At 31.2% G+C, this 26,205-nt stretch overlaps 2 protein-coding genes and 1 long non-coding RNA gene across 3 annotated transcripts; 2 read left to right on the top strand and 1 right to left on the bottom strand.

Annotated features, from left to right (window-relative positions):
* Window positions 1-302: 302 nt before the first annotated feature.
* On the bottom strand, window positions 303-10,922 carry LOC18100730 (UDP-glycosyltransferase 73B4). Its single transcript, XM_006382074.3, has 2 exons — window positions 9,650-10,922; window positions 303-620 (listed from the first exon to the last, which is right to left on the bottom strand). The coding sequence occupies exons 1-2, from the start codon at window positions 10,920-10,922 to the stop codon at window positions 472-474; spliced, it is 1,422 nt and encodes a 473-aa protein (XP_006382136.2). The 3' UTR covers window positions 303-471.
* Window positions 1,236-11,132, top strand: LOC127905474 (uncharacterized). Its single transcript, XR_008059510.1, has 2 exons — window positions 1,236-1,374; window positions 10,404-11,132. It is a non-coding gene; the product is annotated as an uncharacterized LOC127905474 (long non-coding RNA).
* A 10,172-nt stretch (window positions 11,133-21,304) lies between these two features.
* On the top strand, window positions 21,305-23,934 carry LOC18100731 (trifunctional UDP-glucose 4,6-dehydratase/UDP-4-keto-6-deoxy-D-glucose 3,5-epimerase/UDP-4-keto-L-rhamnose-reductase RHM1). Its single transcript, XM_006382075.3, has 3 exons — window positions 21,305-21,428; window positions 21,774-23,325; window positions 23,406-23,934. Exons 2-3 carry the CDS (start codon window positions 21,787-21,789, stop codon window positions 23,847-23,849), a joined length of 1,983 nt encoding a protein of 660 aa, XP_006382137.1. The 5' UTR covers window positions 21,305-21,428; window positions 21,774-21,786; the 3' UTR covers window positions 23,850-23,934.
* Window positions 23,935-26,205: the final 2,271 nt, after the last annotated feature.

A 26,205-nucleotide genomic window follows, 5' to 3' on the forward strand; every position in this document is an offset into this window, starting at 1 on the left:
GCAACTATAGGACTCGAACCTGAGATTATAGAAGAAGCAAACCCTTTAATTATCTAAATTTAATTTGCTCACTAAATGACATGAAATCTATTGCAAAAAAACTTATCTGGAACTATTAATACGAATTACTTTTTATTTTATTTTATGAAAGAACAAAAAGGGCTAAAGACGTTTTCTTCCAAATTTGGTTCTATCGTAGAAAACAAACTTTAATACACAATAACAAATTCCGTTATTGTGATGCGGTATAGTGAGATTTTTTTTTTATCTTAACCACAAATTTAAAAATCAATTTTAAAACATTGGTTAAAAAATTACAATTTATAATTTTTATTTAATTTATTTTTTTGAATTGCAATTACGAAAACTATGACAATACTAAGCATACATTTCATACAAAAAAGGAACATAAATAGAAGAAAAGGGTAAAAATAAAAATAAAAAATAAAACTTAAGTTACAGATATACTAATTAATATGCACGAAGTTGGTCAATGAGCTTGCTCAAGGTATCATGCGACGACCCATCTTTTTGCACCGCCCTCCGAGCCACCCTGCCTAAGGCCTCTGCTCTCTCCCGTGCACTCCTTCCCTTTTGTCCTCCCATCAACTCCTTCACACCTTCACTAATAGCTTGCCTTGAAACAAGGATTTCAGGGCCTTGATTTTGTACCCTCTTGACGCTAAGCCCGGCTCCGAATCCATCCACTACAAGCTTCGCATTCAAAGATTGTTCAGCCATCATGGGCCAAGCCAAAATTGGCACACCAGCAACTGCACTTTCTAGCACCGAGTTCCAACCACAGTGACTCAAGAATCCACCTATGGCACGATGAGATAGTATTTGGCGTTGATCAACCCATTCGCTTACAATCAAACCTCTGTCCTTAATTTTCTCCTCCATGCCACTAGGTAAAGACCAAGCATTTGAACGTACCACCCATACGAAGGGAAATCCTGACTCCTCCAAGCCAAAGGCCACCTCATCAAGCTGAGAATCTGATACGTCAGCTTGTGTACCAAATGAAACATAGATCACAGAATCTGGTGTGCTTTGCTCATCAAGCCATTGTGTTGACATGGAGGGATTTTGATTTTGGTTAATGGATTTTTCAAGACCCTCGATCTTGTCATACAGAAATAAAGGGCCTAAACACCAAGCCTTAGCCCCATTCATGTAAAATGACTCAAAAAAGGAGATATGATCCTTTTCTAGCTCCTCAAAGCTATTAATAATGATTCCACAACTGTTTGCATCAGCCCAACCCACCTCATCTATGAATTGAGACATGGGGTCATCATGGTTTGATGCGTTCAGTGTTTCTGCAGGCAAGTCTGCTTTAGTTAAAGTGAAAGGAAGCTTCATTCCAGGCAGGTCAACACGATCAAGCATAGACAGTGAGTTTATCTGTGATGCATTTACCCAAGATGATTTCATAATGGCCATTGATAAAGCACTCGTGCCATGAAATACTAGCCTAGGAACACCTAATGCTTGGCATGAAGCAAGTGTAAAGCCTAGAAAGAAATCCGAAATAACACACAAAGGAGGGGTGTTGGATTTTATCATGGTTTCCAGTACCTCTTCAAAGGGCTTTTGGAGTTGTTTTGTGGCGTGGAGAAAAGGAAGCAAGAACTCCATTGAAGGGAGTTGAGATGTGTTTTCACAACCTTTTGGGAGGCCGTCAATAGTGGGGAATGGGATTTCATTGAGATGGATATCAGGGTGATTAGGAACACACTTGGCTATTGATTTAGCATTTGAAGGGGTGGTGATGATGGTCACTTTGATTTGTTGACGTGAAAGAGCTTTCGACAGGTCTAGCAATGGAAGAGTATGGCCTTGAGCCATGAAAGGGAAGATGACAACATGGGATGCCGAAGGGGAAGGCATGGTATCACCCTTGCTCTCTCTAGCGTTTCAGGGGGCTTGATTTGCTTTCTCAACAAACTTGCGTGTGTTCCTTATGGTGCAAAATATTGTTGCTTATATAGATTCGAGAAGGCAATTAATACATCACAAGTCGTGAATTATTTGAATCTCTCAATTGTAATGGAAAAATAATATAATATAAGAAATAATCTCGATGAAGACTTTTACCCAAGTCTGATCTTTGAACTAAAATAGTGTTTTTCTCTTCTTTTTTTATAATTTTCTAAACTTGAAGCGGTTTATTAATTATAAAATAATGTAATCCTGATAATTTCTTGATGTTGTATTCATATTTATCTAATAGCTATCTAAGTGAATTATTTTTATTAAAGAAGTATTGTTGTTTTTTTTTATGAACTAAATTGAGTTTAGACGAGAAATCAATTTATATAAACTAAAAATTCAATCAAAGTTTTTAAGTTCATATATATTTTATTTAATTTAACTAAAAACTTCGCTTGGATTATATTCTACATCCCATTTTTTTTAGATAATTTATTAAATTCAAGGGAGTGTCTAGGAGTGTGATGGAAATTGTTTTTTAAAATATATTTATCTTGAAAAGATATTAAAATAATTATTTTTATATTAAAATAATTTTAAAATATTAAAAAAATATTAATTTAAAATTAAAAAAATACAAAATTTTCAAATCTTTTTAAAAGCCAACCGTTACTAAACCGGTTACGTGTAAGAACCATGCTTGAACCATGTCTTCTTGCAATATTAATTTTGGTTTAGAGGTTGTGTGTGTTTCATGTTGTTCAAAAAGTAAAACGACACAAGCTACACGAGATAAGCATAAACATGCATGTTCTAGATTCTCACAGGTTCTTTAAACCCTTCTCCTCCTCTTCCATTTTCTGCTATTATCATCACTACAGATAAATAAATAATATTTTTGGATGAATAATATTTTTCAAATCTCCTAGTAATTAAGTATGTAACTTCTCTTTGATGGAAAAACTAGGGGCGTTTGCAGCAATTGATGCCATATGCCTCCTGTAGGTCTACTGTTTCCCTTCGCCCGCAAGTAGGGTTTTTTCCCACGTCACAACACCTAGATATGTTTTTCTATTTGCTGTCATGTTTGCTTCCACTTCTCCACGTAGTATTCACAAACCATTTGATTGCTATTTTTCTAGATTTTAAAAAATTATATTATATTTTTTTTATTTTCTTACTTCGAATCTTAGAATAGCATCAAGGACTATCGATCTAAATTTATATCCACCTCAAAATCTTAGTACAATTTTAAAAATGATGTCCAGGTGCTATTATTGAATTTTAAAGAACAGAAAAAAATTCCCAACTTGATAGTTCATATCATAGAAAAAAATAAAAAATTATTAATTATTAATTTTCTAGAATAAAAATATAGTCTTTTCTGATCATGATAAGAAACAAAATTGAACTAGACAAATAGTTTAATAATGGCTGCACGGAATAGGAAAAACAAAATTGTCCATACATAAGTGTAGAACAAGACATAATACAGGAGTTATATTATCTTGTCCGATCTCACTTGGCACGGGTGGGCTGCTCATATATGATTTTTATGTAATGACTGATTAGGGCATTTCTGGAGTAAAATTGTGACTGTGATTCACAGTATTTTTCATTTGTAATGTATTGTAATAATATATTTTTTATTTTTAAAATTTATTATTGATATTTAATAAATCTAAAAAATCAAAAAACATCAAAAAATAAATAATTTAAAATAAAAATAATTTTTTATGAAATGGTGATTTGAAATAATAATTAAAAAAGCATCTTTTAAGTTATATCTTTTTTTGGTATTTTTTTCATCAAAATACTTGTCTTTTCATCATGATGATAAAAAAAAAAAGATTTTAGCTATGTTATTGAAGGTTCAATGGCCCAAATAAAGAGGTGATTCTTTGATTTCATTCATTGAATGTTACCATGTGCTCCCTCAATTTCATGTGCATGCTTGTCTTTAACAATGAATATTGGAGGTTCCTTAATCTTGTATAATCAACATCATCTTGGTCAGTCAACGCTTGTTAATTACATTGCACAACAGAACACAATGACGATGTTAATCAGTTAATTAATGTGCCATGCAAAACCTCTATGTTATACACTTGATTGAATTATATATTAGCTGAGGATCGAATGTATCATTATTTAAATTGATTCTATTTGTTTTTACGTTTTAAAAACGCTTTTGAAAAAATTTGAATTTTTTTATTTTTTTCTTTACTTCAAATTAATTTTTTTGATGTTTTTAGATCATTTTGATGCACTGATGTTAAAAATAATTTTTAAAAAATAAAAAAAATATTATTTTGATACATTACCAAATGAAAAGCACTTTGAAAAGTAACCACACTCTTAAAACCGTTGACTCAAAATTAACGGGAAGAAGGCTGAATTATATTTTGATCCCTTAATTTGTGATCAGGTACTTAATTATTATCCATATCTAAGGACTTTAAGGGCAAAAGGGTATTAAAAGGAGAGTTCTATTTTGGTTGGTTTAATCAAGACCTCATCACACAATCACAAGAATTTAGGGATCAAAACATAATTTGGGCTTAGTGTGGCTTTTTTCCCATTAATTTTAAGCCGACACCTTAATTGATTGGTTAATGGTATATTCAGGGTGTGTTTAGAAAAAACTATGATTTTTTAAAAGCTACAAATCAATTGTAACTCTTAAAAATAACACCGATATTAACTCTTACAGATCAAAACTGTTATTAACATCTAGTTAACGAGACAAACAAATAATTCGCATGAATTTAGGGATCAAAACATAATTCGGTCTTCGTACGGCTTTTTTCCCATTAATTTTAAGCCAACGCCTTAATTGATTGATTAATGGTATAATCAGGATCTGTTTAGAAAAACTATGGTTTTTGAAAAGCTACAAATTAATTATAACTTTTAAAAATAACACTGATATATATTAACCCTGACAGGTCGCAACCACTAAATTTGATGGCTCTTAAACTGTTATTAACATCTAGTTAACGAGACAGACAAATAATTCACATGAATAGTTAATTAAGAACGTAAGCTTCTTTAATTATCTGATTAACATAGTAATTGTGTTTTGTTAGACAATCTAAACAAGCATTGACCACCAAGATGCTGATCAAACAAGATTAATTAAGGAGCCTCCATTAATTAATTGTTAAAGACCGACAAGCACGCATGATGAAGTTGAGGTAACATTCAATGAATGAAATCAAAGAATCACCTCATTAGATGGGTCATTGAACCTTAAATAACACAATACAAGCCAATCCAATAGGCTTGAGTACTTACCTTTAATTTCTTGGTATGCCATTTATATCATTTTCTTAATTAGAATTACTTCATCAATTACGTTTGTATAAGATTTTTCACGCTGTCCCTCTTTAATTAATTCTTTACAAACATTTGTCATTTTTATATATTTTAATTCAAAATAATAACATAGATATTGCCATGTTTATATCCAAATCAATAATTCAAATCCATTTTCTTGGTATTATTGATGTGCAATCCTTTTTCTATTAACTTCTCGATCCAAGTCTCGTAAAGAAATCCACTTGAGATTTTGCATCGCAAATCAACAAATCAAAATCTAGCATGACAATCTTGAGGGGTAGCTTAACTGGTCAGATATTGGGTTTGCTTCTTAATGATCACGAGTTCGAGTTCTCTCAGCATTGTTGAAAGCTTATATAATTGTTAATTTTAAGATCTATAAAATTAATTGAGTTACGCACAACCTACTTTAGAGTTAATAGGAAAAAAATCAAGCGGGAGAAGGAGGACACAAGACCAAAATAAAAACACTAATGCTGGGTTATGTCGCCTAGTAGCAACAAGAAGACTAGTGTTTAATTCCCTTGCCCACCACATGCACAGGCTTCTTCTCAAAAGTGTTTTTTTTTTTTCCTTTTTCGATGTCTTCGAAAAGATTTAAATTTATGTTTCTCCTTGTCGTTGTCAAGATAGTCTTATGAAAATATCAGTTTGATCCCTGATGTCATAGCCTATTAAACCTTGATTTTATCAGTCTTACTCGGAACATAAATGAAAATTAATATGCAATATGTCATCTCTAAATATCGTCAAATATCTTATACAATTTACCATGATGTTTTTAAAATTATTCATAATTATAATTGGAGTCTATTTTGATGTTTTTTTAATAGAAATATTAGTTTATACACTTCACCCTGTCAAAACACCCACAGCTTACCTTGAAGTGAGATGGTTTTATGTTCATCTAGAGCTCCGTTTTAATGAGTTGTTTAATTATAACAATAGGATTAATTAATGTGTTCCCTTGACCTATTAAACTGCTTTTCTATAAAATAAATCCTCAATTTATTTAAAACACAAAAGGTTCACGATCGAGCAACGAGTAATGTTGCCGTGATCTTTGTCTGTTGTTCTCGTTTATTGTTTAATGAATTGATTTAATAATTAAATCCAGCATAATCTCTAAAAACCCAGGACCTTCCCTGATCACTAATTAAGTCTTTGTTTTCTTAAAAATATTACCACGTACATAAAATCTCGGAGACACTGTATTTTTTTATTATTAGAAGTAATATTTTTATTTTTTTTTATGTTAAAGCTTTGATTTAGAAACTTAAAAAATATTAGATTTTTCTGAATACATATCAGGTGGATATTCTCAAGATTGCTCTCCGATTGATACACAAGCTGCTACTCTCTTGATTAAAACAAATAAAATTCAAAGCAGTAATAACAGCATGAATAAGTCGGTCCAATATTGGATCGCGATAGCTTCACATACTTACAAAAAATAGATAATTTAATAAATAGGAAACGAATAAACAACATGGAGGAAAGAATGGGAATGTGATTAACATGCACCACTATCAAAAATTTAATAAATACAATGAAAGCACTATAGATAGATTGCACTGAATTTTATCATCAAATTTTTTTATTATTATATTTTTTAGCAAACACTGACAAAAATATTTCATTATTATATACCGAAGGGATTGCATATTTTTATAGTATATGTATTTTATTTTGGAGTTTACTTATTTTATAGTTTTTTCTCGTACAAATTTGTTGTATTAATTTATGATTTGTACATGTTAGCGTTTGTTTTAAATTTTGTTAAATTGTATTTTTTTTTGTAAATTGATGAAACTTATGTCAAATTTTTTATTTAGGTGTTTTGTGATAAAATAAATAATGACTTATTTAATGGTTTCGTTTTATTTTCTTATCAATTTTATTGTCGAGTTGAAACTTTTGATAAATATATAGAAATTTAAATTTACGTAGATAATTGATAATGAATTAAAAGTACTATTAAGATATATTGAATATGTTTGAGCTAAACCAATATTTCTATAAATTTATTTTATTAACGTAGTTAATTAATACATGTTGTCATTATTATTTAAATAGATTTGATATAAGTAATGGATGTTCATTCATTGATGTATCAAGATTCACCCTAAAGGTTGTGGATGATAAATTATTGTAATGAGGTTCAAGGTTTTGTTAATTATACAATATTTAATCCGAGAAATACTAGTGGAGACAGTATTATATGTCTATACAAGAGGGATGAGCTGATTTTTGAATTTTGTTAAGTTGGGCCTATTTGACCCATCTTAAATAATGGGTCGTGGGTCCAGTATTATCCGCCCGAAACTAAAATATTTGGGTTGAGTTGTTTTGAGTTCACACCTATTTTTTAACTAAATATAAAAGCACAAACTCTTTCAAAATATTTAACAAAAATGTATTCTTAAAATTTTAATAAATTGTAACTTAATGGCTAAATGCATAGTTTTGAAACTCCGCCCGGCCCGGCGGGTCGACCCGGGACCCGGCCGACCCGGGGCCAGAACCGGGCCGAGTTGATGAAAAAACGGGGGAAGGAAAAACCCGGTGTGACCCGGCTGACCCGACGGGGTCGACCCGGCAAGACCCGGTGACAAACCCGTTGACTTTTGTTTTTTTTTTTTTACTAAAACGACGTCGTTTTGATTTTTTTTTTAAGAATTGACCCGGCCGACCCGGTCAAACCCGGTGACCCGGCCAAAACCCGGAACCTAGGCCTTGGACCGGGCCGGGTCTTAAAACTTTGGCTAAATGGGTAATATTATAAGCATGCAATTGTTTCCCTTAAAACTATGTTTTATAAGGGTAATGTTAGGATTATTTTTTTTCTTTATTTTTTTACCTAAATTTTGCTTACTGAATGGCATGGAATCTATTACAAATAAAGAATTTTAAATCCTAAAATACATGAATTCAATTACAAGAAAAGAGTCTAAAAACATGGGATAAGAAATTGGGTGGTTGACAAGGGAAATTTTATGGTATTCATGGAGCACATACAATATTATATTAAAACTCAATTTTAAAACATTGGTTAAAAAATTACAATTTATAATTTTTCTTAAATTTGTTTTTTTAGATTGTAATTACAAAAACGATGACAATACTGAACATACACTTCATACAAAAAAAAAACATAAGTAAAAAGAAAAGGAAAAATAAAAAATAAAACTTAAGTTGGAATGAAAATATTTTTATCACTTAATGTGATTTTTTTACCCGTTTTTCTTTCAAAAAGTGGATTAATAAAATAAAAGTATTAGTAATTACTTTATAAATACTGTAAATTTATCATGTAACTACCACCGATATATATATATGAATAGACTTAATTATTTTTAGTATGTCAAAACTTCTTCGAAAAATGTGGCATCTTTCAATAGAATCAAATTTGAGGTTTAAGGAAGGAAAAAAACAAAAAACCATGGCCACTCTTCCTACTAATACTATACCGAATAAAATAATACTTCAATAACTCCTCCCCTAAAGTCGACCTTATCTTTTTTTTAGATGAATAAATCAAGTTTGCCTGACTTCACTATGACTTGAATATATATCGATTAGGTTATCACCGACAGTGTTTATTATTGTAGTAGTTGTTTTTTTTTAGTAAAAAAATATTAAAATAATTTTTATTTTTAAAATTTTATTTTAACATGATATTAAAATGGTTTAAAAAAATTAAAAAAAAAATGAAATAAAAACAATTAAAGGTGCCGCCAGCAGCCTTGCCAGACACTAGCATAGAAGGGTACTGGGTAGTTGGGGGAGGCTGTGTAGAGTTCATGTGGTCTTGTCTTCCACATGCTAAATAAAAGCAAAACGCAGGCATCTTCTTTAATTAACTGCATGACATGCTAAATAGCCGACACAGCTTTTACTACCCTCGGTATCCGCGCCAGATTATATCTTTCAAACAACGTAAATGAACTAATTGAATTAACCAATCAAGTTAACTATGTTTTCCTTTTTTTTATTTAGCAAAACATTGGATTTCATTGAAAGGGCTAACATGTATGCTAGCTTGACATTATAATTATATTTTACCAAGCTGCTTCCCACGCGCTTTGGCAACGACCCAACAAAGTACAAACGATAGACAAGTTTACTTGCACAATTTAGGGAGAAAGTGAAGGAAAAGAAAGGCAAACGGCAGGGAAAGCTAGCAAGCACAATCTTTGCTCCTTCTAGCATACATATACTAATTAATATGCACGAAGATGGTCAATTAGCTTGCTCAGGGTATCATGCGACGACCCATCTTTTTGCATCGCCCTCCTAGCCACCCTGCCTAAGGCCTCTGCTCTCTCCCGTGCACTCCTTCCCTTTTGTCCTCCCATCAACTCCTTCACACCTTCACTAATAGCTTGCCTTGAAACAAGGATTTCAGAGCCTTGATTTTGTACCCTCTTGACGCTAAGCCCGGCTCCAAGTCCATCCACTATAAGCTTCGCATTCAAAGATTGTTCAGCTATCATGGGCCAAGCCAAAATTGGCACACCAGCAACTACACTTTCTAGCACCGAGTTCCAACCACAGTGACTCAAGAATCCACCTATGGCACGATGAGATAGTATTTGGCGTTGATCAACCCATTCGCTTACAATCAAACCTCTGTCCTTAATTTTCTCCTCCATGCCACTAGGTAAAGACCATGCCTTTGAACGTACCACCCATACGAAGGGAAATCCTGACTCCTCCAAGCCAAAGGCCACCTCATCAAGCTGAGAATCTGATACGTCAGCTTGTGTACCAAATGAAACATAGATCACAGAATCTGGTGTGCTTTGCTCATCAAGCCATTGTGTTGACATGGAGGGATTTTGATTTTGGTTAATGGATTTTTCAAGACCCTCGATCTTGTCATACAGAAATAAAGGGCCTAAACACCAAGCCTTAGCCCCATTCATGTAAAATGACTCAAAAAAGGGGATATGATCCTTTTCTAGCTCCTCAAAGCTATTAATAATGATTCCCCAACTGTTTACTTCAGCCCAACCCACCTCACCTATGAATTGAGACATGGGGTCATCATGGTTTGATGATTTCAGTGTTTCTTCGGGCAAGTCTGCTTTAGTTAAAGTGAAAGGAAGCTTCATTCCAGGCAGGTCAACAGGATCAAGCATAGATAGTGAGTTTATCTGTGATGCATTTACCCAAGATGATTTGATAATGGCCATTGATAAGGCACTCATGCCATGAAAGACTAGCCTAGGAACACCTAATGCTTGGCATGAAGCAAGTGTAAAGCCTAGAAAGAAATCCGAAATAACACACAAAGGAGGGGTGTTGGATTTTATCATGGTTTCCAGTACCTCTTCAAAGGGCTTTTGGAGTTGTTTGGTGGCGTGGAGAAAAGGAAGCAAGAACTCCATTGAAGGTAGTTGAGATGTGTTTTCACAACCTTCAGGGAGGCCTTCAATAGTGGGGAATGGAATTTCATTGAGATGGATGTCAGGGTGATTAGGAACACACTTGGCTATTGATTTAGCATTTGAAGGGGTGGTGATGATGGTCACTTTGATTTGTTGAAGTGAAAGAGCTTTTGATAGGTCTAGCAATGGAAGAGTATGGCCTTGAGACATGAAAGGGAAGATGACAACATGGGATGCCGAAGGGGAAGGCATGGTATCAGTACCCTTGCTCTCTCTAGCGTTTCTAGGGGCTTGATTTGCTTTATCAACGAACTTGTGTGTGTTCCTCGATGGTGCAAAATATTGTTGCTTATATATAGATTCGAGAAGGCAATGCCTCACAAGTCGTGAATTTGAATCTCTCAATTGTAATGGAAAAATAATATAATATAAGAAACAATCTCGATGGACACTTTTACCCAAGTCTGATCTTTGAACTAAAATGGTTTTACTAATAGTTTTTCTCTTCTTTTTTTAATTTTCTCAACTTGAAGCAGTTTATTAATTATAAAATAATGTAATCATGATAATTTCTTGATGTTGTATTCATATTTATCTAAGTGAATTATTTTTATTAAAACAGTAATTTTTTTTTTTGGCATTGATGAGTTTAGAAGAGAAATCAATTTATATAAATTAAAATTTCAAATAAAGTTTTTTAAGTTGATAATTTTTTAATTGAACAAAAAAATTTACTTATATCATCCTAATTTTTTTCTAGATAATCTATCAAGTGTTCAGGAGTGTGATAAAAATTAATTTTAAAGTGTTTTTATTATGAAAATATATTAAAATAATATTTTTTTATTTTTAAAAAATTATTTTTATGTTAACATATTAAAATAATTTTAAAATAAAAAAATATTAATTTAAAATAAAAAAAAATATAAAATTTTTAAAAGTCAGAAACAACTAAACCGTACGTTACGTTTAACAACCATGCGTGAACCATGTCACATTCAATTTCAGTAATGGCCACTGCCAAGCAAAGTCAATCAGAGCGTGAATTACTAAGAACAAAATAAGGGTCTTCTAAATACATTGTTAAGGATTTATGCCACTTAATCCGTCAAGGCGTCAATCATGCTAATTTATCAAGGTTTAGTAAACTGTAAAGACAATCTCGAACAAGATGAATTAAATTAATTTACAGCAATATTAAAATTCAAAACAATTCAAAAACATTAAAAAAAAATTAATTTAATATAATTTTTTTAAAAAAAAAAATCAACAAAAAAATATTATTTACACCAATCCATAGTTTTGATCATTTCAGAAAAGACCACCACTTCACATAGTTTTTCCGCTGTCCTTGTTGAATTACAAATGCTTTTGAAATTATTATCTACTTAAAAAATATTATATTGTTATATTTGTAATGTACTAGTACAAAAAATTAAAAAAAAAATGTATAATTTTAATATATTCTCACCTATAAAACACTTTTAAAAACATCGTGCATTGCATCATAAAAGAAACACTAGATTAGACATGGTTGTGTGTTTCATGTTGTTCAAAAAGTAAGAGAATGACATTACACGAGTTCATCACAGCATATATATATATACATGTTCTAGATTCTCACAGGTTCTTTAAACCCTTCTCCTCCTCTTCATTTTTCTACCATTATCATCACGGCAGATAAATAAATAATATTTTTTATGAATAGAAAAAAATTAGAGAAGTAGCTTAACTGGTCAGATCTTGAATTTATTCCTTAATAATCACGAGTTTAATTTTTTTTTTTTATGATTACTAAAATTTTACATAATTATTAACTTTAAATTCTATACAATTAATTCATTCATGTATATATAAGCTGTTCAATTACCTATATTAATAATAATAAAGGAAAAAATAAACAGGGGGGTTTAGCAATTGTCGGCATATGCCTACTGTAAGTCTACTGTATACGGTTTTTTCCCACATCACAACACCTAGATAAATTTTTTTATGTTATTATTTCTAATATTAGCACATGAAAATGATATGAAAATATTAAAATAAATTAATTTTTTAAAAAAATAATTTTTTAAAAAATATTTTTAAAATACAAAAATAAACTAGACAAGTTTTTTCACGTTCCCTTTAATTTATTTTTATTCACCAAAAATTTGAGTAGCATGTTATCTTAATAATTTACATTAAAAAATTATATTTAATATTGAGCGAGACAAATAGTTTAATATTGGCTACACGGAATAGGAAAAACAAAATGTTCATACATACGTGTAGAACAAGACATGATACAGAAGAATTATTATATACTACCAGAGTGCCTTCATTAAAAATTAGTGTCCACAAGAAGGCAGAGGAGGTGGGCTGCTCATATATGATTTTTAAGTAACGACTGTGGTGTTTTAAGGCAAAGGTTTGATAATTTCATCAACGCGACTAATTTGAAAGGGAATGGTGTTTAGGGTTCTTTAGGGAGACAGCAATGTCAAACACATTTAATACTTATACTAATATGATTTTTAAGTAATGACACTGGTTTTAAGGCAAAGGTTTTGGTAATTTCATCTATGTGACTAATTTAAAAGGAAATGGTACTGATCAGTCCTTTTTAAATAATAATTATGATTGTGATTTAAAATGTTTTTTATTTAAAATATATTATAATTTTATAAATGTGACTAATTTGAAAGGGAATGGTGATCAGGTTTTTTAAAAAATAATTATGGTTACGATTTAAAATGTTATGATTTAAAAATGTTTTTCAAAATATACAGTAGCATTATTAATTTTTTTTTTAAATTTATTTTTAACTTCAATAAATAAAAAAAATTCAAAAACATAAAGAAAATATAATAATTTAAAATAGAAACAAAATTTGATGAAACAGTGGTTTAAAATAATAAAATCTTTTTAGTTGTATTTTTTTGGCATCTTTTTCATCAAAATATTTGTCTTTTCATCATGATCATAAAAGTAAGATTCTTTGATTTTATTCATTAAATGTTACCATGTGCTTCCTCAATTTCATCATGCAGGCTTGTCTTTAACAATGAATATTGGAGGTTCCTTAATCTTGTTGGTCAACGCTTGTTTACATTGTATAACAAAACACCATGACGATCGATGTTAATCAGTTAATTAATGTGCCATGCAAGACCTCTATTTTATACACTTGATTGAATTATTAGCCGACGATCGAATGTATAATTATCCAATAGATTAAAGGTGTGTCTGGATATAATGCAAACGGCCTTTTTTTAAATTTAAATTTTTTTTTTTGCTTAAAATGAATTTTATATATATATTCTCAGATCATTTTGATGTGCTGATGTCAAAAATAATTTTTTTTAAATAAAAAAACATTTATTTTAATGCATTTATTAATTAAAAAACATTTTAAACCATTATTATTATCACAATCTCAAACATTTCCGTTGACTCAAAATTAATAAGAAGAAGACTGAATTATATTTGATCCTCATTATCCCTATCTTAGGACTTTAAGGGCAAAAGTGTATTAAAAGGAGAGTTTTATTTTTGGTTGGCTTAATCAGGACCTAATCACACAATCACAAGAATTTAGGGATCAAAACATAATTCGGTCTTCGTGCGGCTTTTTTCCCATTAATTTTAAGCCAACACCTTAATTGATTGATTAATGGTATATTCAGGATCTTTTTAGAAAAACTATGGTTTTACAAATTAATTATAACTCTTAAAAATAACACTGATATATATTAACCCTGACAGGTCGCAGCCACTAAATTTAATGGGTCTTAAACTGTTACTAACATCTAGTTAACGATACAAACAAATAATTCACATGAATAGTTAAGAATGTAAGCTTTTTTAATTATCTGATTAACATAGTAATTGTGTTTTGTTAGACAATCTAAACAAGCATTGACCACCAAGATGCTGATCAAACAAGATTAATTAAGGAGCCTCCATTAATTAATTGTTAAAGACCGACAAGCACGCATGATGAAGTTGAGGTAACATTCAATGAATGAAATCGAAGAATCACCTCATTAGATGGGTCATTGAACCTTAAATATAGAATACAAGCCAATCCAATAGGCTTGAGTACTTACCTTTAATTTCTTGGTATGCCATTTATATCATTTTCTTAATTAGAATTACTTCATCAATGACGTTTGTATAAGATTTTTCACGCTGTCCCTCTTTAATTAATTCTTTACAAACATTTGTCATTTTTATATATTTTAATTAAAAAGGTTCACGATCGAGCAATGTTGCCGTGATCTTTGTCTCTTGTTATTTTTTATTGTTTAATGAATTGATTTAATAATTAAATCCAGCATAATCTCTAAAAACCCAGGACCTTCCCTGATCACTAATTAAGTCCTTGTTTTCTTAAAAATATTACCGCGTACATAGAATCTCGGAGACACTGTATATTTTTTATTAGAAGTAATATTTTTTATTTTTTATGGTAAAGCTTTGATTTAGAAACTAGAAAAATATTAGATTTTTATGAATAAATATCTGGTCGACATTCTTAAGGTTGCTCTCGATTGATACACAAGCTGCCACTCTCTTGATTAAAACAAATAAAATTTGCTAGGTCCAATATTGGATCGCGATAGCTAACGTACTCGCATAAATAGGAAACGAACGCATAAACAACGTGGAGGGAAAAAATGGGAATACGACTAACATGCATCAATACCAGAAATTTCATAAATAAAAATATTAAAATAATATTTTTTTATTTTTTAAAAAATATTTTTAATGTTAACCTATCAAAACAATATAAAATCATTAAAAAAAATATTAATTTTAAATAAAAAAAATTAAAAATTCATATTAGAGAGTGTTTCCAAACATGCTCACAAGTGTAATGCCATCAGAAGCTTCTTTATTGTCCTCGGTAGTTGGGAAGGCTGTATAATGCCATCAGAAGCTTCTTTATTGTCCTCGGTAGTTGGGAAGGCTGTGTAGAGTTCATGTGATCTTGTCTTGCAATTATTAACCTATTCTTGCTACAAACATTACCCAATCCTATTCACGTTGATAGTATTGTATAATATTTGTTTTTTTTTAAATATTTTTATTTAAAAATATACTGAAATAAATTTTTTTATATTTTTTTTGTAATATATTTTTATATTAACATATCAAAACAATATAAAAATAAAAAATAATTTTTTATCTTTTAAAAATACTTATAAAAAGTCTCCAGAACTCATCGAGCTAGAAAAATACCATGTTGATTCGCTGTCTTCAAGGTTGTTCTCAGACTTTTCTTCTCCTTTACCTAGTTTTAAAATAATTAGTTCTAAATATTAATTTAATATAATTTTAAAAAATATTTAAAAACATAATAAAATATCTCTAATTTATTAAGGAAGGTTTATGCTCAATATTTGACTCAGTCCAGAAATAACATGTCTAATAATTTATTAGACTCATGTATATTTAGATTCAATGGGTAATTTTAAATAAATAAATGAATAAAACATAATAAGCACTATAAATTTAAATATGTTTTTCTCTCTTTATTCTTAAGAAAAATCAATTAAGTAAACATTGGTAATTACACCTCTAATGCTATAAATTGCGAAGTGATTCCTCCCTATATATATAAATGTACACAATGAGCAGACTTAATTATTTTTGCTATTGCTGCTTTCAAAATAATAAAATTTGAGGTTCAATAAAATAAATAAAAAAATATAATGGCTACTCTTCCTCCTGGGACGTGTATATATTGGATGCGTTAACAAACTCAATAATTTTGGTTTTCTTTAGATGAATAAATTAAGATTGCCTAACTTGACGTTTATATTGGTCATTTATTTATTTATGTATTTTTAAGGTGTTTGACTAGGTGATACAACCATTGTTTCATGAAATTTTGAATTTTGTTTGTTTTAAAGTTTTTTATATTTTTTATATATTTATATTAAAAATAAATTTTAAAAAATAAAAAAAATTATTTTTATATATTTTTAAACAAAAAAATAATTTTTTTTACCGTTTTATAAATACCCCTTTTATCTCTTAGTGTACCACGACCATGCCATCAGAAGCCTTCTTTATTATCCTCGGTAGTTGGGAAGGCCGTGTAGACTGTAGAGTTCATGTGATCTTGTCTTGAAATTATTAGCCCGTACTTGCTATAACCCGATTTTTAATTACTATGTCGGTGTCGGTTTTGTACTGTAATAACGTTTTTTCTTTTAAAAAAAATATATTAAAACACTTAAAAAAAAAACCTTTAAATAACAACTCAGAACTCATCAAATCAGAGAAATGCCATGTTGACCTGCTGTCTTCGAGATTGATCTAAGACTTTTCTTCTCTTTTTCCTAGTACTAAAAGACAAATATTCAATCTTTAAAGCTATTATATATATAGGAGATTACGCTCTCAAACTATTATAATTGGTTCTAAATATTGGTTTAATACAGATTTTAATTAAATGGTTAAACAAGAATTTTAAATGCATTTTAAAAAAATGTTTTTCTATTTCAACTGATAAAATATTTTTTGATATTTTTTCTATTAAAATAAAATATATTTGATTCATTAATAAATATCTAGACTCATTACTTAGCTAAATTAAAAAAATAATGAGCTTGACAACTTGTAAAATCTAAGCTTAACGCTCGGCTAAATGGAGAGATGACAAGTTTTAACCTTCTCATGACCCACCCATTTAGAAAGCAATTTCAAATAAACAAATAGAAAGCAATAAACGCCGATTTAGTGTATGTGATTCAGTGTGCGTGAGACGATTTTTGTTTCTAGAAAACAATATATGTCAACTATTCACATCTCAAGATTGGATTTCATTAAAAGGGCTAATGCCCCACCAAAGTATGTACTACATAGAATTTTCTAGAAATGGTTATATGAACATGCATTTATGCTAGCTTGACTTCATATTTTACCCCGAGCTTTCCATGCACTTTTGGCAACAACCTAAAATCAGGTCCATACAAACGATAGGTAAGTTTACTTGCACAACTTATGAGAAAGTAAAGGAAACGCAAGGCAAACGGCAAGGGAAGCTAACAACCACAAATTTGTCCCCTTTAGCATGCATCTCCTAACTAATATGCACGGAGTTTGTCAATGAGCTTGCTTAGGGCATCATGAGACGACCCACAATTTTGCACCGCGCGCCCTCCTAGCCACCCTGCCTAGGGCTTCTCTGCTCTCTCCCTTGCACTCCTTCCCTTTTCTCCTGCCATCAACTCGTTCACACCTTCACTTATAGCTTGCCTTGAAACAAAAACCTCATTAGAGCCTCTTACACCAAGTGGCTATAACTTTTACGCGTCACAACCACTAAATTGATGACTCTTAAACTGTTATTAACATCTAGTTATACAATGAGACAAACAAATAATTAATTCACATGAATATTACTTAAGAACGCAAGCTGCTTCTTTAACCTCATTGACCTCCCACGTTAATTATCTGATTAACATAGTAATTGTGTTTTGTTATACAGTATAAACAGTAAAGATAGGCATTGACCAACAAGATGTTGATCAAACAAGATTAAGGAGCCTTATACAGTATAAACAGTAAAGATAGGCATTGACCAACAAGATGTTGATCAAACAAGATTAAGGAGCCTCCATTCATCGTTAAAGACAAGCATGCATGATGAAGTCGAGGAAGGCACAAGGTAACATTCAATGAATGAAATCAAAGAATCACCTCTTTAGAAGGGTCATTAAACCTTAAATTCTTTCCGAACATTTATCATTTTTATATATTTGAATTCAAAATAATAACATAGATATTGAAATGTTTATTATCTAAATCAATAATTCAAAACCATTTACGTACTTGGTATTGATGTGCAATCATTTTTATATTAACTTCTCAATATTCCAAGTCGTGTAATGATATGCCAATTGAGATTTTGCATCCCAAATCGACAAATCAAAATCCGGCGTGGCAAAGAGAACATACGACCAAGATCTAAACACCAATGCTGGGTTTTGTCGCCTAGAAGACTAGTGTTTAACCTTGTGCACATGCACATGCTTATTCCTTCTTTGGTTGCTTCGAAAAGATTTTAAATTTGTGTTTCTAGCTCCTTGTCGTTGTCAAGATAGTCTTATGAAAATATCTGTTTAATCCCTTGATTTTATCAGTCTTACTCGAAACATAAATGAATATTAATAAGCAATGTCATCTCTAAATATCGATATCATTAGTGATAGTTAAATATCTTATCCAATTTACTATGATTGTTATTAAAATTATTCATAATTATAATTGGAGTCTATTTTGATGTTTTTTTAATAAAAATATTTGTTTACTTATTTTATAGTTTTTTTCTCGTACAAATTTGTTATATGAATTTATGATATGTACATGTTAGCGTTTGTTTTAGATTTTATAAAATTGTATTTTTTTTTTATTGATGAAACTTATGTCGAATTTTTGACTTAGATGTTTTGTGATAAAATAAATAATAACTTATTTAATGGTTCCATTTTATTTTCTTATCAATTTTATTTACAAGTTGAAACTTTCGGTAAATAAATAAAAATTTAAATTTATGTAGATAATTGATAATGAATTAAGAGTGCTATTAAGATGTATTGAATATGTTTGAGCTAAACCAATATTTCTGCAATTTTATTTTTAATGTAGTTAATTAATACATGTTGTCATCATTATTTAAATAGATTTGATATAAGTAATGGATGTTCATTCATTGATGTATCAAGATTCACTCTAAGGGTTGCTGATGATAAATTATTGTAATGAGGTTCAATTATACACTATCTAATCCGAGAAATACTAATGAAGACATTATTATATGTCTATACAAGAGGTGTAAGAACAAAGAATTTCTATATCCAGATATTGTAACGATGAATCTTTTACAAAAAAAATTCATGGAGAAATACATGTGTTAGTATGCACACAGAGATATTCTTCTTCTTCTTCGAACAGTGGAGAATGCAGAAGACGAAGTAGAAGGAGAAGGGAAAGGAAAAGAGAAAGAGCAGTGGCTAGCGGTGGAAATGACAATTTAGAAATCCTAGGGGTAATTTTGGCATTTATTAAAAAAAAATTCTGGATTTATTTAGTTAAATATATCAATAGGTTTTCTTTTCCTTTATAATTAAGATTTTTTTTAAAAAAATATGCATTTGAAAAACTTGTATTTGTTTTTTGGAAAAAAATTATCCAATTATTAAACAAAGGTTAGATAACTTATATTTAACTATTTCAACCTCATTATTAAATATAAAGTTTGGATTTAACATATTAGGGATTGAGAGTGTAGTAACAATTATTTTTCAAAGTGTTTTTTTGTTTGAGAATGCATCAATATAATATTTTTTATTTTAAAACTTATTTTTAATATCAACATTTTAAAATAATCTAAAAATACTAAAAAAAATAATTTGAAGCAAATAAAATATATTTTTTAAATAGTCTTAATCTATACATCTGACTGTTGGTTAAGAGACAAAAACACAAGTACTCTATCAAAGGGACCAAACGAAGGTCTTAATTATTCCATGTGAATAGTTAAAGATTCATAATACCATTTAAGCTCGAAAGACAAGAGTGAACCTCCACTCCTTTTTAACCACCAGCTATATGCTGCATGCTGAATCAAATTTTCTCATTAACCTAATTTTACTTGCAGGTCTTATAACACTGCTACCAACCTAATTTTTTATTTTTTTAAAAAAAAAATCAAGCTCAGGTAAAACTTAGCCCAGAAAATCTATGGGCCCTGTTGCTGTAGAGCCTATCCAAGAGAGCAAACTCATTTGGGCAATTGGGCCTAAAAAAGAAGAAGCTAATTTTATCTTTTTAATCCAAGTAAAAAAATAGGTCATTTACAACATCATTAAGAACTAATGGGATTTATAAACTCTTGATAAATGCAAAATCACCTTCACAAAGACTAACAGTTTTGAGTTTTTTAACTTACTAATATTAGGGTAATTACACTTACTGCTGCTAACAATTCTTGAATTAGGATCTTCAATAGAGGCAAATCTTATCCTGACAAGCCATAAACAATCCGTAATTTTATTTTAAAAGTTTGGTTACAATTATTTTTTAAAATATTTTTTTTAAAAAATATATTAAAATAATAATTTTTTATTTTTAAAAATTATTTTTAACATCATCACATCAACATAATTTAAAAATACTAAAACAATATTAATTTGAAGTAAAGATATTTTTTTTTATTTTTTTAAAATATTTTTAAAACACAAAAACAAACAGGTTTTAAACTGGGATTACAGCCCAAACAGGAAGATGGACTAAAAACTTATTTTTTTTGTATTTAAATTTTTTTAAATGGCCATTTTTGTGTCAAAGTTTAATCTTGAAACCTCCCCCGATAGAAATCTTAAATCTAAAGCATTAAAGAGTAACTTTAAGATCCATTAAGAGGAGAAGGTGTGTTAGCATATACATTTGTATGCATGGAGATGGAGGAGTGCAACAGGTTGCAGTGCCACGAACTTGAGAGTGTTTAATCTAACAAAAAAAAAAAAGATTAGAAAGCTGCTAAATATGGCCCAACTACTAGTACTAAATGCAAGGAGAAATTAACACGTGAAATGTGTTTTAAAGGCCAATATAGAGTCAGAGACCTACTTAATCTCTAACAACCCCATCACCTTGATCCCCACTTTACTTCAAAATAATCCTACGTTTTAACTACTGCTTCTATCTTCTTCTTCTTTCCCTTCCATGAACACCATCTCTGCAACTCTTTCTACTTCTCTTGTAAGTGTCCTCTCTTATTATTGTTCTTTTCCCATTGTTATTATCCTGTATGATGCAAGAAACTGTCACATTAATATACTGATGTACTGGCTTGATTAATGCACTCCTTTAACGTGTAGACAGTTTTGGTCACGCCTTGGTGATTGAATTGCCTCTGAATTTATGGCATTGTGCGTTTCATGATGTCTTAAAGCAATGCATTTAAGATAATATTGTGTTTTTAAGTGATGGATCTGACAGATTTAAGAGCTTAGGAAAGCAAAATATTCCATGCTTGTGCTGAGCTAATTAGTTTTGTGACTCTGTCAAGATTTCTCAAGTCCTGTGCTGAAAAAATTGATGCAGTGAGACAAGAAGGATGTCTTCTGATCCTGCTCCATATGCGCCGAGAAAGATCCTCATTACCGGTGCTGCCGGATTTATAGCCTCTCATGTGATTCGTAGATTGATCAAGGACTATCCTGATTACAAGATTGTTGCCCTTGACAAGCTAGACTACTGCTCCAACCTCAAGAACCTTGCTACATGTCGCGGCTCGCCGAATTTCAAGTTTGTTAAGGGTGATATTGCTTGTGCTGATCTTGTAAATCACCTGTTGATTGCTGAGGATATTGATACGATCATGCATTTTGCTGCTCAAACTCATGTGGATAATTCATTTGGGAATTCATTTGAATTCACAACCAACAATATATATGGCACTCATGTGCTTCTTGAAGCCTGTAAGGTCACAAAGAAAATCAAGAGGTTCATTCATGTTAGTACCGATGAAGTTTATGGTGAAACTGATATGGAGACAGACATTGGCAATCCTGAGGCTTCTCAGCTTCTTCCTACAAATCCTTACTCTGCGACGAAAGCAGGGGCTGAAATGTTGGTCATGGCTTATCATAGATCTTATGGCCTTCCTATCATTACCACTAGAGGCAACAATGTGTATGGCCCTAACCAGTATCCTGAAAAGCTTATCCCCAAATTTATTCTCCTGGCTCTCAAAGGAGAGCAGTTGCCGATTCATGGTGATGGATCGAATGTTAGAAGCTTTTTATACTGCGAGGATGTGGCAGAGGCATTTGATGTGATACTTCACAAGGGAGCTATTGGACATGTTTATAATATAGGGACCAAGAAGGAGAGGCGAGTCCTCGATGTGGCAGAGGATATCTGTAAGCTGTATGGATTGGATCCTGAAAAATCTATCAACTATGTTCAAGATAGGCCTTTCAACGATCATCGATATTTCTTGGATGATCAAAAGCTCAAGAAGCTTGGGTGGCAGGAAAGTACTCCTTGGGAGGAAGGGCTAAAGATGACAATGGAATGGTACACGAAGAATCCTGATTGGTGGGATGATGTATCTGCTGCTCTTCACCCACATCCACGCTTGAGTATGATTGCTCAATCCAATGATGATTCATGGTTCTCTCAGAAGGGACTCATAAGTGATGCAAAGGAAGCTGGTAAAAGTGATGGCAGTTCAGGACTAAAGTTCTTGATATATGGCAAGACAGGTTGGATAGGGGGGTTGCTAGGGAAGCTTTGTAAGGATGGGGGCATTGCATTTGAGTATGGTCAGGGAAGATTGGAAGATAGAAAGTCAATTCTCAAGGATATAAAGAACATAAATCCAACCCATGTGTTCAATGCTGCTGGGGTTACTGGAAGGCCTAATGTTGATTGGTGCGAATCGCACAAGGTAGAAACAATTAGGACTAATGTGGTAGGTACATTGACTTTAGCAGATGTTTGCAAGGAGCATAATCTCTTGATGATGAATTTTGCAACTGGCTGCATATTTGAATATGATCAAGATCATCAAGAAGGATCAGGAATTGGATTCAAAGAGGAGGATAAACCGAATTTCACAGGATCTTTCTACTCCAAAACCAAGGCCATGGTAACAAATACACAACCCTTCTTCCATGTAAGCTTAAATATCAGGTAATTTTCTAAACATTTGCAATGTTAAATGTGCAGGTGGAGGAGCTGCTGAGAGAATATGAGAACGTTTGCACGCTGCGAGTCCGGATGCCAATATCATCCGATCTCAGCAACCCAAGAAATTTCATAACGAAGATCACTCGTTACGACAAAGTGGTAAACATACCAAATAGCATGACAGTGCTAGATGAGCTCCTGCCAATCTCAATCGAGATGGCAAAAAGAAATTGCAGAGGAATATGGAACTTCACCAATCCAGGAGTGGTAAGCCACAACGAGATCTTAGAAATGTACCGAGACTACATCGACCCTGAATTCAAATGGATGAATTTTGATCTAGAAGAGCAGGCCAAGGTGATAGTAGCACCAAGGAGCAACAATGAGCTGGATGGTACAAAGCTGAAGAATGAATTCCCTGAAACGTTATCAATTAAAGAATCAATACTTGAGTATGTATTCAAGCCCAACAAGAAGACTTGAAACATTAAAGCTGTTGTAACCTGCAATTCTCCCCTGTTTCATAATCTTTTCTGAATTAATAACATAATAAAGTTTGTTATTGTCACGGATCAAATTCATGTAGAGTGATAAGGTTTGGTCGATTTAGCCACTTCGCAGTGATAAGGTTTGGTCGGTTAATGCAATAATTTCTCCTTATCGAAAAGCTAACTCTTCTGAGCATGTTCCAAGGCCACATGTTTTAATGGGCTGCCAATATTTGAACCCTGGCACGGCTTTGTCACACCACTCCCAATTCCTTCATGTCATAATCCCTTGATGGAAGATGAGTCAGTGCTGCTTTGCATCCACTGAGCAGCCTATTGGTTCCAAAATTTAGAGAGACAGGGACTTCAAAGATTCACGTTTTGTGAAGATGGAAGTACAAAGAATCTGGACAGAATTATGCTAGAGGAATCAATTTACTACCTCTTTACATTCCAGAAAAGTAAGAGCAAGCCTTGCTAAAAAGTTTTACCGCTTCTTAGTGAATAGATCGAGTCATTTTCATTTGATTAATTTTCTTCGACTTTATAACATAGCGTGATATGGAAAAGGTGCGTTTCAGCATTTTCTTTGTCTGATTAGGCTCTGATTGTCTTCGTAGATAGAGATGTTTTTACTCGGAAAATATTCATGGAATCCATCTCAAATTATGGTAACATTTATTTTTTTTCCCAAACCAAAACCGCAGAAGATATCAAAATCCCAAGCACATTTGAACGAGCTCATTTGTGTGATTGCATGACATTATCAAAAGAGATTAGTGGTGCTAATTGACGGTGACAGAATCAAGCCATTCAAGCTTTTGATTGCAGCTGGTGCATGATCTTAGCTTATCTGGTGCATGATGATTAACTAAAAAAACATGCGGGAATTTCTTTTCGTGAACAAATTCCACAGATGAAGGGGATGGGAAGAGTAGTAGTATTAGACAAGTAGTGATATCTCTGAGTTTCGAACAAGACCTCAACTCTCTTATTTTTGCAAAAGTACCATCGAGTTACGAATCCATACTCCTACTCAATTTAGCTAAACTAACTAGTTAAAATAAGATTTTATGAACATTGAAGGAGTTAAGATATTTAGAGGGATAGGGCTATAAACTTATTCATCCACAGTGATAGCCTGTTTAATAGAAGTATAAGCAATAATTTATATTTGAACAATTTCCACTTATTCTTTTTTCTATATATATATATATACTTGCCAGCAAATTTCCTTCAGTGTTCTTGGCTATCGCTATGGCTATGGATGTGTCTGCTGCTTGCGAGAATCTGTGGTCTTTTCCATGTTTGGCTTTAGAGTTCATTGCTCACTCATTCCTAGCTATTCAATCTCCTTTGTTTTGCTGCTGCTGCGTGTTTCTGGCTTTGATGTTTTTGGGAAAGGTTCTTGGCTTCGCTTGTTTATTTATTTAATTCATTTTTCTTTAGTTTTGTTTGAGTCATATTTCAAAAAAATCCCCTGTTAATTGTGCAGGTGGTCTCCCTTCTTAAGTATAGAAAACAAGTGAAAATAATTTAAGATGAAATAATATATTTAGATTGTATTTAGTTACTCTGAAAAAAAAAAAGATATATATTTTTATATTTTTTGTTTTAAGAGTATAGAAATTTATTACCAAATTATTTTAAAGAAATTTTTATTTTTATTTTTTAAAACCAAACACAAATATATTTTTTTATTATATAAAAAAAGTAACCGAACATTAAATTTTAAAGAACAATAGGCATCCACGCATTGTTGCAGGAGTACTTGGTATTCAAATCTCAATTATTATATGCTATGTTTTTTTATTATCGTCACTCAATAAAGTATTGTTAACTTATTCAATCAAAGCTACAGTGATTGAGATGCTTTCATAAATTATAACATAATATAAAAATTAAATAATAAATTAAAATTTTAATGCTGCACCACTATCAAGTAACTTTGGGGTATAAGTTTTGTTTTTTTTTTTTTTTATCAAAAATCATTTATATTTTATCAGCTACTTGACGTGTAGATGCTGAAGTGAGACATTTGTTTATTGATAGGGACCGAACTATAATTTACATCTCTTAACCAATCACCTTGCTAAACACAGCAGAGGTTGCATCACTGCTGACTACACTACTGCAAATTCTTGTGGTTTTTATTTTTTTCATAAAAAAAATCTTGTCGTTTCAATTTTTTGAAGGAATTGATTTTGACAAATTCTTTATTTATATCACAAAGTTCCAAATAGTACAAGATTTATTAGATACGAGATGAAATGCCCGCATGCTGCCGCAGACTTATAAAACAAATCTACTTGATAGTTTTATAATTGTGAATCAGAGCTAGATAAGTAATA

The sequence above is a fragment of the Populus trichocarpa genome, chromosome 6 (assembly GCF_000002775.5).
Source record: "Populus trichocarpa isolate Nisqually-1 chromosome 6, P.trichocarpa_v4.1, whole genome shotgun sequence".
Taxonomy (NCBI): domain Eukaryota; kingdom Viridiplantae; phylum Streptophyta; class Magnoliopsida; order Malpighiales; family Salicaceae; genus Populus; species Populus trichocarpa.

What these genes read in the sequence shown, in the direction of transcription:
- LOC18100730 (XM_006382074.3), bottom strand. Translation starts at nt 10,922, where the DNA reads ATGCCTTCCCCTTCGGCATCCCATGTTGTCATCTTCCCTTTCATGTCT. An exon ending in AAGGCAAGCTATTAGTGAAG is followed by an intron (nt 621 to 9,649) that starts GTGTGAAGGAGT and finishes CTATTAGTGAAG; the next exon opens with GTGTGAAGGAGTTGATGGGA.
- LOC18100731 (XM_006382075.3), top strand. Translation starts at nt 21,787, where the DNA reads ATGTCTTCTGATCCTGCTCCATATGCGCCGAGAAAGATCCTCATTACC. An exon ending in ACTCCAAAACCAAGGCCATG is followed by an intron (nt 23,326 to 23,405) that starts GTAACAAATACA and finishes TTAAATGTGCAG; the next exon opens with GTGGAGGAGCTGCTGAGAGA.